This window comes from Echinops telfairi, unplaced genomic scaffold, assembly GCF_000313985.2.
Source record: "Echinops telfairi isolate 266 unplaced genomic scaffold, ASM31398v2 ScPeMD7_2;HRSCAF=8, whole genome shotgun sequence".
NCBI classification, from domain to species: Eukaryota; Metazoa; Chordata; class Mammalia; order Afrosoricida; family Tenrecidae; genus Echinops; species Echinops telfairi.
The window spans coordinates 47,664,421-47,679,347 of NW_022103898.1; the positions used below are offsets into that span (position 1 = coordinate 47,664,421).

A 14,927-nucleotide genomic window follows, 5' to 3' on the forward strand; every position below is an offset into this window, starting at 1 on the left:
TAAGAGCGAAGTTCGGTAAGAGGGTGGGAGAGCGCAAATCGGGCTTCTGAGACAACGATATCAATAAGTTTCTTAGAAGTAGCCTAAAATATGATTTCTGGATGTATTAAGTGCCTTTTAATATTCACAAAGAATATTGTCTGCCTTTTTAACTTTTTTTAACCATAATTGTGATTAGTTTTCAAAATAATCCTTCTGAAAATAGAAGCACTTTAAAAGGTATGGCTTCAATATGTTTCAGTAGTGCTAATTACAGGGCAATGTTAAAAATTTATAGGTCTAAAATATATATTTTATTTGATAATCTTCTCTATCAAAAATATTAAAATATGGCTCACCTCCCATATTTACTCTAACGCTTGTCAATACACAAATGTTGAGAAACAGCATTTTGTTGGCAGAATGTTTCAGACTGCGGACATTTATTTAAGCACATTAATTGCAATTAGTTGTCTTTCCATATTTTATGACCAATCATTTTTTGTGGGGAGGGACAAAATGTCTAAGCTCATATGCTATGGAAATGACATATCTTGTTGCTGTTTGGGACCAGTATCAGTTTCGAGTCACGGTGGCTCTATGGAATAGAGACCAAGGCGTTGGTCGGTCCGCGCCATCCACACGCTTGTTCTTCTGGTTGAGCCCACTGTGGCAGCCAGTGTCAATCCATCCCACGGAGGGGCCTCCCCATTTTCACCCACCCTCCACTTCGTGACGCGTGATGTTCTTTTCTAAGGACTGGCCTCTCCTGATACTGTGCTCAAAGAACATCAGATGAAGCCAAGCCACGCTGACTTCCGAGGAGCATGCCAGATGTACTTTTTTGCAAGACAGATTTGTCTGTTCTTCTGGAAACCCTGGCACTTTCAATCTTCCTCACCAACACCATCATTCAAATGCAACACTGACTCTGCGGTCATCCTTTTGCCTTGTCTTCACTTTCACATGCATAGAAGGGGATTAAATATTCCAAGCCTTGGATTAGGCAAATCTCAGTTCCCAAATTGGCATCCTTTTGCTTCAATACTTGAAAGAGGTTTTGTGCGGCAGATTTGCCCATTGCGGTAGTCATGTGATTTTTTGACTGCTGCTTCTGTGAGTGTTGCTTGTGGACTAAATCCCTGCTCACTTCCATTTTTCTCCATTGATCACGATGGAGAACAGCTACGGATCCAGGTGTGAGGTTTTCGTTTTCTTTACATTGATTTGCAATGCATGCTAAAGGCTACAACCATGATTTTAATCATCAAATGCTTAGAGTCCTCCCAGCTATCAGAAAGAAAGGTTGTATCATATGATGTGGAAGGTTGTTCATATGCCATGGTCATTACATATACAATAGAATACAATGGATTTTTAGACTCCTGATTTATTTTTAGATGGGTATGAAGCATAATTCACTTTTAGAACATGAAATAAGAACCACAGAGTTATTTGTGTAAAATATTCATGTTGAGTAGCATTTATAAATGTGTATTATGTAAAACCTCTATATTTTTTAAAAAAATGAAATGCTGGGAGCCCTGCATTCTCTAGCCCGGGGCTTTAGTCTTTAAAGCAAAGCAACAAAGACGAACCTGAGCATGTGGGCAGCATTGAAGACAACGTCAAACTCAGTGCTGTCTAGCTCGGCTGCTTTTGTTGCCATCTCAGCTGCTTCCACGAGACGAGCATCTTCCAGGAGGAACTGACCTGCGAAGCAGAAGACAGTGTTCTTCAACGAGGAAAATAATGATTTTATGAAACAATGAAATTACTAAGATAGTAGAGATGCACGAAAAGCAAAAGATGTGTTCTGAAATTAAGATTTAAGTGAGCTATATATATATCCACATGCCAATTATTTAGTCATATTTTCTATAATCACAGAACATTTGAAGATGTTCGTTATTAAAAAGAAATCCCCCGTGGACTACATAGACAAGAAGCCATCCAAACAATGTTAAAGATAAAGGCTCCACACAAAGGAGTTGAGTTGATTTTAATTATTGGTGCTTTAAAATTCTTCGTGTCTCTGGGGTGCATATGCAAACAACTATTTCCACACTGCTATATTATGCTCTTACACTTAAGTAACACGAAAGTTACTTAAAGGGCAGGGTAAGGAAGGTTTACCATTAACTCCTTCCTGCTTAAATTTCATAATGCAAGTAGAACAAATGCTAAGTTCAGATGTTTGAGATTCTTCCAGGATGACTTTGCAAGATTAGAATATTTGGCAGACGGTGCCACACAAATTCTTTGAAATCGCACCTAAAGAATTGTTATATAACACATCACAAGAACACGGAGTAAAATAATACACACAAAAACAGAATAGCTGGATTCACTTTTTTAAGAACATAAATATGTGAAAGTTTACTGCTCTTACAAAACTAAGGATTTATTAATAGGAACATAATGTGTTCGGTTTTTTTCAGGGTGGATCCTGAAGTGAAACAAAACCTATTCTTAGTAAGATCTGTCCACTGGTCAGGCTCGTTGAGCTGCGTTCTAACGACGATCGCTTCTACCTTCTGAGCACACTGCTTCACGTTCCACAACATACCAATTATAAAGTCATTACAAAAGAATATGCAAGGCCTGAAGTGTACGTGGAAATAGAAAACTTTAAAAATTGCAAATGCTGCCTGGAGTTTGTTGAAAGAGATTCTTCTTTCCTAACATTCACCTGATAAGGATGACAAATTGTCTTCAAACCTAAAAAGACCCACTTCTTAAACTATAAAATCAAAAGGTTCTAAGGATATGCAATAGACCACAGTTAAGAAATAGATGTCAACATTGTTAAACCTTTATTGGTAACAAGTGGTGAGTAAAGAGAACCCTAGAATGATGAGGCCAACTTTTAGAGAAAACATGGCACTCTTTAAGACCAGTTCTTAAGAGATCCCTTGGCCTTCATTCATACACACACACACACACACACACACACACACACACACACACACACATCCATATAACTGTATTTTAGATCCACTTTGCAAGTTCTAAAATCTGTACTTCCCATATGATAAAAGTCTTGAAAGATCATGTTATAACAGAATTTATTATATTAACAGTCAGAAAAACAAGTACTGTATATGATGAAAGAAAAAAAATCTAATAACAGCAGAATTGAAGTGTCATATTAATATTCAGAACAATGATATCCTAACAATAATAATTATTACAAATTATCATCACACAATTATTATTAAAGAGTTGTGCTGGAGTTGAATTACTTGCTATGGCTCTTTTATCCTTGGAGTTTGTGTGTCCCTCTAAGAGAGGTGCTGGTCAGTTTTGTCAGTCCACTGGGTGTGAAGTGAGAAAATCCAGAAGCAGGGACTGAAAATGCCATGACTGGCCAGGAGGGAAGTGCACTCAAGTTCCCTGCCCAGAAAGTGGGCAGAGAGAGGTCCAGTGCTGAGACCACATGAGGCACAGTGACAGGTTCCCAGAAGAAGGAGGCTGGACTGAAGATTGGGACACTCTTTGGGCACTTACCATTGGTAAAAGAGCTTTGTAACACTCGCCCACGCAGGACAGAGGACAAGGGATTGCATGGCTGAGATGCCAAGAACCAGAGACGTGTCTGCTGGCATGACTGCGAAAAGGCACCGCAGACAAAAGAACTGTGTCCTAACGTTTGGTAGCTTGCCACTTCACACCAAATCAACCCCAACGGAAAAACTGCTCGCATCCATTCTGACTTACAGGGACCCCATAGGAGAGGGCAGAACTGGCCACGTGGGTTTCCAAAGCTATAAATCTTTGTTGTTGGTGGTGTTAAGTGCCATCCAGTTGGTTCTGACCCACTTTTGTCCTAAGTACAACAGAACAAAACTCTGCCCGGTGCTGGGCCACCCTCATGATTGTCCTCTGCTTGAGCCCATTGTTGCAGGCATGCTGTCCATCATGTCATTGAGGGCCTGCCTCTTTGTCACTGCCCCCCGATCTTTTGCCAAGCATGTCCCCAGAGACCAGTCTCTCCTGACAAGTCTAAAGTACGTAAGACACAGGCTGACCATCCTTGCCTAGATGGCGCACGTTGGCTAAGCTTCTCAAACGGTGTTTGTCCTCTCGGCAGCAACTCCAGAAGGGAGGAGCAAGCCACGTCTTTCTACTGCACAGCAGCTGGTGAGCTCAAACTGCTTCTCCTGTGCTTAGCAGCCGATGTAGAACCACGACAGCCCAGAGGTCTGAGCTTCCTTTCAACTCCATAATCGAGGATTCCTGTGATCTCAGTGGCCACTGCCTCAGCTGGTCAAGCCCACTAGAACGGCGGAGCAGCCCGCGGGGACAGTGCTCGGAGTCAGAAGAAGAGGGAGCCTGTGTGCCCGCTGCCTTGGGAATCATCCTGGGCAGACAGGGAGTTAGACTCGCCTCACTTTTGGTCCTTGAAAGAAGCCAAACATGGTTTGTATGCCTCTTCCTCAATAAGTGAAAAAATAAACAAAAACTGTATCACTTTCATAATTTATTACCTAACATTCTGTGATTTTTCTCAACTCCATTAAAAAAATAATTTTGTGGTCTTAAATCATTAATGTTATTATTAATGTAATGTTATTAATGTAATGTTATTATTACATTTAAAAATAGGAGGCATTACCAAAGAAATGCATGTATATGCTATCTCTACAGAAACGTAGACATGAGATTAAAGTACATTTGAATGAGAGTAAAACAAGAATTTAGTAATCTGTGGTACACTGAAAATTAAAGGATACCCGGCTAAACTCATGCCTTAATTAGGTATACTTGTCATAGTTTGTTTATAAAAATTAAAGCATTATATTCCTTAATGGCTGTTTTTAAAGCATACCATTTAGCTAGACATAAATATATCAATTTGCTTATATGATACTTAAGCAGAAGATAGTAAAATAATTTATTAGTGATTCTCTTTTTTTCTGACAGTTATTAACCCTGAAATGTATCCAATATTAGTAGTTAAGAAAATATGCAAAAATTAATTAAAGACACTTTTCTTGAAACTCAGTAGTCTACATAGCAGAAATGATGAATAACGGAAATGGGGATGAAAGGAGATAAATGACTGTGTAGGATACGAAATAGCAATAACAGTACATAACTGATCAAGAGTAAAGGAAGGTAGGAGTATGGGGGAAGGAGGGGATACAGAGGAGCTTATACCAAGGGCTCAAGCAGAAAATGTCTTGGAAAAGATGATGGCAACATATGTACAAATATGCTTGATACAATTGATGTATGGAATGATACAAGAACTGTAAGAGCCCCCAATAAAATGATGGAAATGAAAATATATCATAATTTTTTAAAAGAAGAAATGAAATTAGTAATGGTTCTTTAACTCTGGAAAAGGGAGGAGACAGTGCATGCGTTGCTTACCAAGAAACCAAACAGCCTTGCTTTCGTGGCGAGTGCCTTGGAAAGCAGATTACGGCAGACAGAGTTAGGTTAAAATTTAGCACTTTATGATTTGATCTTCCTTTCAACCTATTACTGTTCTAGTTTTTAATATTTTCTGGTTTCTTTTCAATTGAGGTTCCGCTTGATATTATTTTGTTATTACTGTTAGCTTTTTTTTGCGTCTTTGTATGTTTTTCAGTATAAGAAATCCAAGATGGGTGATATTATAGGGACAGCAATGGGATTAATGGACTCTTGAGGTATTGCAGCAGAGGTTGGGTGGACGGAATGGGGAGCTGATAGCAAGGAATAAAAGACATAAGAAAATGTTCAGAAAATGATTGTGGTAATGATTGTAAAACGAGTGATATAAGTAACTATTGAATTGTGTGATATGTGCATTATATCCCAATAAACCTGCTTAAAAGGAAAAAGGAAAAGAAACCGAGGACACAGAAAAGGAGTCTATATGACGAGCACTCTGGTATTTAAGAGCATATGAAGCCAGTTTACATACAACACCTCGGGGCAACGGCTCTCAAGCTTTGCCAATGTCAAGTATAACTTCAAAGTTCAATATCGGAAATAAAATAGGAAAATCAACTAATTATAGATATGAACTCAGATATATAATGCATACCATAACTTAGTATCTACTGATGCTTTAAGTTTTGTAATTAAAGGTTTATAAGGTGCCAAAACCTGCACTGAAACAGAATGTGAATTCTGTATATGGTGAAAGAGAAAATTGTTATCATGTTACAACAGTAGAATGTAGTTGTCATATTAAGATCCAGAAAAATAATAACCTAACACATCTGTTAAGTATTTGCATAATTCCACCTATTCTGTTTTTTGACAAGCCTATTTATCTCAATAAGGTAACATTACTGTTCTCCTATGATAAAGCCATAAAATATTATGGAGTGTTAATGATTTGGTATCAGTTTGTAAACTGAATTTGAAAATCTGAACAAAACTCAATGCATTATACTGACAGCTATATTACATAATGGCATTAGTTTGAAATAGGGCCTGAAATGGATGGGAAATAGAACAGTAAGTACTTCAGATACATAAAACCAACACAGTTATAAAAATAAAGACTTGAAGGGTTTCTTGTTTAAAATATTCAAACCCAAACCCATTGTCGTCATATCAATTCCAACACTTATGAGCCTGCAAGTCAGAGCAGAACGGCCCCCTGTGGTTTCCAGAGTTATAAATACTTATGGAGGCTCGCAGAACAGCTGGGGGGTTAGACCACTGACCTTCTGGTTACTGCTAAGTATGTAACCCCTGCTCCAACAGAGCTCCTAAAGATACCAACACCACCTGCCTCCACATATGAATGGGAGAAAATTAAGAGCAAATCTATTCTTACCCCTTTTGGTGGACTTTCATTTCATCTGTTATTAATCCTACCAGCCCCGGGGAACTACACCTTCCCTCAATGTAGCAATCTGCTGCATTACCCCTTGACTTGTCCGAAACTACTGGGCGGTGTGGTTCCCTGACTTATTCTAGGCCAGAGTCCCTAATTTGTCTTGCCTACCTAGCAAACTAAGCACCTTTCATTTTAACGGCCTAAAATTTTTTCTTCTCAGTCAAGTCCAGAGTTGATCTCTTCCCAAGAGTGTCAGAATTGCTTTTCATTTACGTTGTAATGTAATATAATGTCTTACATCAGCTACAGGTCTTCTCTGAGGAAAAGCTAGGTGGGATTATTACTTTTGCTAGATCATGGGGGATAAACAAGAACTGTCTCAAGCTAGCCACTCTCTTAACGGGATGTGGTGAGATACTGGTTGTCACTCGGGATGTAAGCCTTGTTAAAAAAATAAGGCATTAAATGATTGCTAAGAGAAGTGATTATTATCACAGGAGACAAATGCTAGTCTCATAGGTATTCTTAACTAAAGAAGGTAAGGGTCTATTGTTTAGTCAGAACCATTGCAACAGATGACAAACTGACACACAAGTAATGAAAATACCAAATGTGTTTTGGGAGAAGTACAGCCAGAAAGTTCCTTACAGCACGGATGGCAAGACTTCGTCTCATAGACTTAGGGCATGCTATCTGGGCAGACCAGTCACTGCAAAAGGACATCATGCATGTAAATTAAAGGGGCAGCAAAATAGAAGAAGACCCTAGACAAGATGGATTGACACAGAGCCTGCAACAATGGACTCAAAAACAACAACTATTGTGATGATGGTGCAGGACTGGATGGTTTATTTCCTTCTGTTGAACATAGGGTCACTGTGAAGCAGAGCTGATTCAACTGCACCCTAAGACAATAACATTGTTTAACCCAGGGTAGGGCTAGTTCCTGGTAGAAATTCACATTTTTGAAGTGGGAAAGGCGGTTGATTTTCTTTTTTAATCGTTTTATTAGGGGCTCATACAACTCTTATCACAATCCATACGTACATCAATTGTATAAAGCACATTTGTACATTCATTGCCCTCATCATTCTTAAAACATTTGCTCTCCACTTAAGCCCCTGGCATCAGGTCCTCATTTTTCCCCTCCCTCCCCACTCCCCCCTCCCTCATGAGCCCTTGATAATTTATAAATTATTATTTTGTCATATCTTGCCCTGTCCGACATCTCCCTTCACCCACTTTTCTGTTGTCCATCCCCCAGGGAAGAGGTCACAAACCTCATGCACAACTACCGATTACCTATCAGGGAGAGTTTGTGGACTGCTAGGACGGTATCAGTGGAGTCTACAGGTTGACAAGATTATGAAGAAAGCTTTTGTGATCTACTTCCAAAAATTCACCAATGAACCCTATGGCTCCCAATGGTCCAGTTCATAACTCATTAATTATGTTGTTGGTAGATGATACTGGCAACAGTTGTTCCCATTTCCTGGACTTACCATGAGCTGGGGCTGACTCGATATCTATTAACAGCAATATTTTGGGGGAACACAAAGGAAGAGCCAAATCCTGAAGCTCATCGAGTAGGAGAGCCTCTTAAGGCTTACGTAGTGAAGTAAACTTAGCAGGGGTGCTTGGACTCTTTGGGGAGTGGAAAGGCTTAGAAAAGGCAAGAGAGAAGGAACTTGATGAAAGCAGGGACGTCAATGAACACATCCTGCTTGATGAAGTCCACAAGAACCCCTCTTTCAGTGGTTCTTTGGTGTTAGCCTACAGCAGACTCATCTTGGGACATATAAAACAGAGGTGGGCCCCATCCTTGAAGTTCTGATTCACTAGATCTGGAGCAAGGTATGAACTTCACACAACATGCTCCCAAGTGATGGTGATGCTGATACTGCTAGTCCCAAACCTACATTTTGAGAAACAGCATCTTTATGTGAAAAAACAAAATACATACATTATGCCATGCTCTGCACTCTGGATAGGTCTGGGAATAATGCAATTAGTTGCAACTGACATGCCTAGCCCAATATTTTGAGGCATAATGGCCATGTTTTAGATGAATAGTTTCTCACTTACATATTGCCACTGCATTGATTCCCATTCATAGTGACCCTATAGGACAAAATAGAATTGCCCCTGTGGGTTTCTGAGGCTGTAAAACTTTACAGGAGTAGAAAACCTAGTCCTTTCCCCATAGCAGATATGTACATAGGTCAGACAGATAGACAGTACACAATATCTGAGTTCATTTTTTTCAAAACTCTCTCTCCTTTTTAAGTTATGAATTTAATTTCTCGCATGCAGGAATGGATTTCTGATAAATCACTTCTTTCCCACATAGTAGCCATGACAAACACACCCATTATATGTGATAATAAAGAAGAAATTCAAATAAGGAAGCACAACGACGGGGAGAGCAGCGCCTGCTGCCAGGGGCACATGTGGGCATCACACTCCTTCATTGCTCTCTGGTTTATAGCTCGTCTTGCTCAGTTAATGACCATCATCTCAGCTCCCTGAAGCCAAAGAGAGGCAGAGAGAAAACGAACAAACAAAGTGATGAGGTGAGAAATTATAAGAAAAGAAGCAAAGAACACCAGTCTTCTGAGTGGGGAATTAGACACAGGGAAGCAAACTAAAAGTAGAAGCAATCTCAAGGGGTACAGATACAAAGAAAGTTAGTCTAAAACAGGAGAAGCAATTTTTAAAAAAAGCAGTTGATGGCATGTCTCAGTTATTAGAATTATACATACCATTTCTTCTCTGGACAATAGTGTAACGAAACCTTTTAAACTGCCTGGTAGAATTTTTCGAACATTTAAGTACTACAACACTGTCAAGATAAATCCTTCATTAATCATTTGATTTAAAAGGCTGTCTGTTAGGAGGTGGAAATCTATAAAAATGTAAGCTCCGCTTAAGCTACAAGCTCAAATCCTGCTTTGTAAAAATTCTACCTATAAACTCCCAAGATTAGTTGGGCCTGGGGTTTCTTACTAAATAATCTGGGAAAACTTTCCTCTTACAGTCAATGCAACTAAACTAGGGAGTTAAAAGAATCTGTAATAAGTGCCATGATCATCTAAACCCCTTCACTGGGAAAAAAAATTCTTATGTAGCTTTAAGAATATTCAAAGACAGAGATAAAACATACTTATAGTAATAAGAATTAGAATATAATATTGGTATTAAAATATTTCTTTCAGAAAGAACATCTGATCATTAAAATATATCCCAAACCGTCTTCTACACCACTGTGATTTGAAGCCATCATCATCTTGATTTTGGAATAAGGCAATAGCTTCCTAACCGGTCTCCCTGCTTCCGTTCTTGCCTCCACTCGCGTATTTTCCCAACACAGCTGTCAGAGTTATGCTGTAAAAAATAAGTCCCATCATATCCATCTACTGGCTCATCCAGAGGACAAATGAAAGCCTTTAAAAGTCTATCCAGTCTGATGGGATCAGCACTCCCTTCTCTCAGCAGGATTTCTTTGGCCTCTTCTCTTCCTGTTCTTCCCTTTGTCTTAAATTCATGCTACATAGACCTGCTTGGTGTGTCTCCAACACATCAGACATAGTCCTGCCTCGGAGTCTTTCACTGACCAGCCCCTCGGATTGAAATGTTCTTCCCCAAGTAATCCCAGTAGCACACTCTCATCCTTTCAGACACCACTGTGGAGATTCAGGAAAACATAGGTTGCATAATGGTGCTGAAGCAACTCATTATTTCTTTACTTAGCTACTCATTTCATCTTAAAATGCAAGCTAGAATCTAGGCAGGTAAGTCATTCATGCTTCATCATATCCTCAACCTTAGTGTCGTAAAAGGCTACAGTGAATGATCATGAAATGATCACCACTGCGCAGGTCCCAAGGAGATCATCTCCAGTGACGTTATTGAGACCAGAAACCTGAAGACTTGAGTAACAGTATGGTCCTGGTTTTCAACATGTATGTTCCCTGGAACAAACATCAAATCACACCTTCAAAGATATCTTCATTTCATAACAGCTTCAAACTGTAGAATGTTGTTATAATCTATTATATTCCATTTCACTGTGAAATAAATCTAGGTAGTGTTAAAACAAAAGATGATACTGTGAGCTAACAGATCGAACAGAAAACATTTAGTTTGGAGTGGGGTAAACAAAAGATCAATACAACATTTATCCTAGAAACATTCTTAATCTAGAGAAGAAAGGACATTACAGAAGTATTTAAGTTAAAAAATAAATAGGTATACATCTCTCTGTATCCATATATATATTTGATCACGGAGCTGCAGGTTTTTCTGGATGGAAAGAAGATTTGTTGTTTTTGTTCAACTTTCAATTAAGTTCAACATACATACAAAAAAGGGCTTCAGTAAGTACACCATTTGAGTTTTCACCGAGTGTCCACTTATCATAAAACCCCAGCCACATAACGAAACAGAACAGTACCAACATCTGAAGCAACTCACATCCCAGGGGGATTTTTAAAAAGATTCAGAGCCTTAGATCACATAAAAAAGGCCCTCACTGTGAACGTATATTCGTTATCAGTTAAGGAGCCCTGGTGGTGCAGTGATTAACTGTTTGGGCACTAACTACAGTGTCAGCAGTTTGAACCACCAAGCACACCCAACAAGAAGGAGGAGACTTTCTGCTCCTATAAAGATTGATAACCTTATAAACCCAAAGGGGCAATGGTACTCTGTCCTACAGGGTGACTGTAAGTAGCAATTGTCACAATGGAAGGGGTTGTTTGGGTGGCATCGAATGAGTACCAGATGAGTGGATAAAAGGAACTGAGGAAAGTCTTCCAGAGGGTGCTTCTCTGACGTAGGGGGAGTAGTACACTCGTGATGAAAGTGATGGTAACGGGCAACCATCAGGATTTAGACGAGCTCTCTAAAGGAAATAGTGGGAAAGAGGGATTGTTTATTACGGTAGGTCAGGATGCCTGAGAGAATTAAACATAAGGAAAAGGACTCTTTCTCTTGCCCCTCTAAAGAAAATCTTTACCAGTGTACCTTCTGAGCATTCAGCCACTTAGTGTGCTCTCACTCTCTAAAATCAATCTCACTCCTTTTGCTGCCTATTAGCTGTGTTGCAGTGTCTTTTTGTGCTCTTGGCAGCCTGTGTTAATAAAAGCTCTATTTCAGTGTGACAGAGCCAACGTGAAAAATGTGCCAGTTACTGGCCAGGAGAACAGGTGGGCTGAGCGAGCAAGAAAAGGACACCCTAGGGATCCGTCCGAACAGCTCATGCTGAGTCTGAAAGGCCCTGGACCTGTCTCTTAGTGAACATGAGGCCAGGGATGTGCGCGGACAAGTGGCATACAAGGTGTCCACTGCAAAGGCGATGAGCGGATCAGCAGACCAGGGCCTTGAACTCGGCTGGAAAGGAGTTCAGGAGAGGTGGCATAGCTTTATTAAATGTATTTCTCCCCTGACTCTTTCCAGAAAGGTTATGAAGTACCCGAACAGCACAGAGGGAGTCAGGAAGACTATCAAAGGAGATAAAGAATGACAGGGAGCCAAAGAGAAATCGAAAGGATCCCAGGTGAAGGTCTCAGTTGCTAGCCAATGTGTGGGTGGTTGGATTTCACCCAGCAACTAACTCATTGGGAGAAAGGCCTAGCTTTCTGCCCCAGCAAAGACTACTGCCTGGGGACCATTTGCAAGTTTCCACTGTCATATGGAGTGATTATTAGATGGAATTGACTCTCTATGATAGCCAACAATAATAACTACAGCCACCAAGAGAAAGTTGACAGAAAATGGAAGGAAAGATAAAGGAACGTATTCACAAACTTTTTGAAGTCTTCATATAGAATAGGCGTCCTCAAACTATGGCCCACGGACCACATGCGGCCCACCGAGGACATATATCTGGCCCGCAGGGAGTTTTTGCCCCATTTTGTTTTTTTTTTACTTCAAAATAAGGTATATGTAGTGTGCATAGGAATTTGTTCATAGTTTTTTTTTTTTTCAACTATAGTCCGGCCCTCCAACGGGTCTGAGGGACAGTGAACTGGCCCCTGGTTTAAAAAGTTTGAGGACCCTTGGTATACAGGGAGAGAAAGAGTGGCAAAGAGTTGGAGAGAAGAGATGATGGAGGGAGGGTAAATAGGAGGGGAGGCTAGGGACGGATGCATAATACAATCCTGATACAGACTCACAAGAATATAAACTCAACAGGGGCTAGTTATGCTTAATTAAAAATGATGAGGACATGCTGGGCTTGAACCCATCTGAAGAATTTTATTGGATAAAGATGAAGGCAACGGCATCTAGATCCATCTACACTGCTCACAATGAGGTTGAGCGGCAAAGCAAAGACAAAGGCGGGAGAAGCCTCATTTTGAAAGATACTGCACATATTTACATTCAAGAATTGGAAGGGCAGGGATGAGGTGGAGAAAGGGACACAAACATAAGTGCTGAAGTCACTTATGAAAGGACCTATGTGTCTTAGACTAAATTATGTTGGTAATGACAAGGGAAAGGGGTGGTTCAGGAAGCAGACTGCTGACATTCAGAACTTGCATGGGACCTTAATGAGCTTTGGGGGCTTTCATTTGCAGATGTGTGGCTTGTTTTGATTATGTGTCACTCTGTTGGCTCTGCCTCAGAGGGACCGTCTGCATAACAGAGTGAAACACTGCCTGGGGGTTGCGGGGGCTGCACCCACCTCACCAGTGTTCCTGTGCTGGAGGCCACCATCCCAGCCACTGTGTCAATCCATCTCCTTGAGAGCCTTCCCCTCTTTGGCTGCCCCTCACTTTTACCCAATGTGATGTCCTCCTCCAGGGACTGGTTTCTCCTGACGACATGCCTCAAGTACTTGAGATAAAGCCTCACTAACCCTGCCTCTCAGGAGCACTCTGGCCTTACTTCAAGACAGATGGGCTGGCTTTTAAGCAGTGCATGGGACTCCCACTATGCTTCCGCCAGCACGATTCAAATGCATCCATTCTTCTTGGTCTTCCGTATTCAATGCCCACTTTTTATATGCACAGGAAGCAATTGCAAAAAGCATGGCTTTGTCAGGCTTACTCTTACTCTTAGTAACAGCCTTGTTTTTCAACACCCAAAAGAGCTCTTGTGCAGCAGATTTAGAGAGGAGCTCCTAGCAATACCAAGGCTTCTGAATGAGATCAATGGAATTAAGTGGAAGCCAGAAAAAGAATGGCAAACAAGGAATGCAGAATACACTCAAATTGTTGCTGTTACATACAGGCCAGTTGCTTCCAATTCACGGCGACCCTATGCACAACTGAATGAAACGCCATTCCTGTTCTTCAGCCCATTGCTTCAGCCACTGCGTCAGTCAGTCCATCTTATTGAGGGCCTTCCTCTTTTTCACTACCTCTGCTTTACCAAGCATGAAACTATTAAGTCAAAATAGCTAAGACTGGACAACAACATTTGTTTGTGTGTCCTTTATTAATCTACATCTAAAACCCACTTTACTTGACACTGTGGATTTACAGAGATGAACCCTGTTGACCAATGGAACTACAGAGAAGAAAGGCTGTGATTGATCCAGTTAAGCTAATGAAAACTAACCACTGATTAACTTAAAAGGTTTTGGGGGCTAAGTATGAAATCAAGTACTGTACTTGGAACGCTACGTAAACTCCTCATTCTGCTTGCAGTCATTCTCTTTCGTCTGGTCTTACTGTGTACAAATTAGTTAGTAAATAGCCTTACTTTTCCCTAAATTTTTAGGTCCTTACTGTATCAGCTCCCTATACTGACATATATATATGTCATATATGTTTTATTAGGGGCTCATACAACTCTTATCACAATCCATACATACATCAATTGTGCAAAGCACATTTATACATTCATTGCCCTCATCATTCTCAAAATATTTGCTCTCCACTTAAGCCCCTGGCATCAGGTACACATTTTTTCCCCTCCCTCCTTGCTCCGCCCCCGCCCTCCCTGAGCCCTTGATATCTTGACCTGTCCAATGTCTCCCTTCACCCACTTTTCTGTTGTCCGTCCCCCAGGGAGGAAGTCACATATAAATCCTTGTAATTGGTTCCCTCATTCCAACCCACTATCCCTCTACCCTCCCAGTATCACCACTCACACCACTGATCCTGAAGGGATCATTTGCCCTGGATTCCCTGTGTTTCCAGTTCCTATCTGT

At 40.5% G+C, this 14,927-nt stretch overlaps 1 protein-coding gene across 1 annotated transcript in view; it reads right to left on the reverse strand.

The window, feature by feature from the left end:
• Nucleotides 1-14,927, reverse strand: part of TMTC2 (transmembrane O-mannosyltransferase targeting cadherins 2) — a 512,083-nt gene that overhangs the window by 91,579 nt on the left and 405,577 nt on the right. Inside the window, exon 10 of the mRNA XM_004700423.2 lies at nucleotides 1,578-1,692. Within this exon, the coding sequence (XP_004700480.1) occupies nucleotides 1,578-1,692 (115 nt within the window). The remainder of the gene's footprint in view (nucleotides 1-1,577; nucleotides 1,693-14,927) is intronic.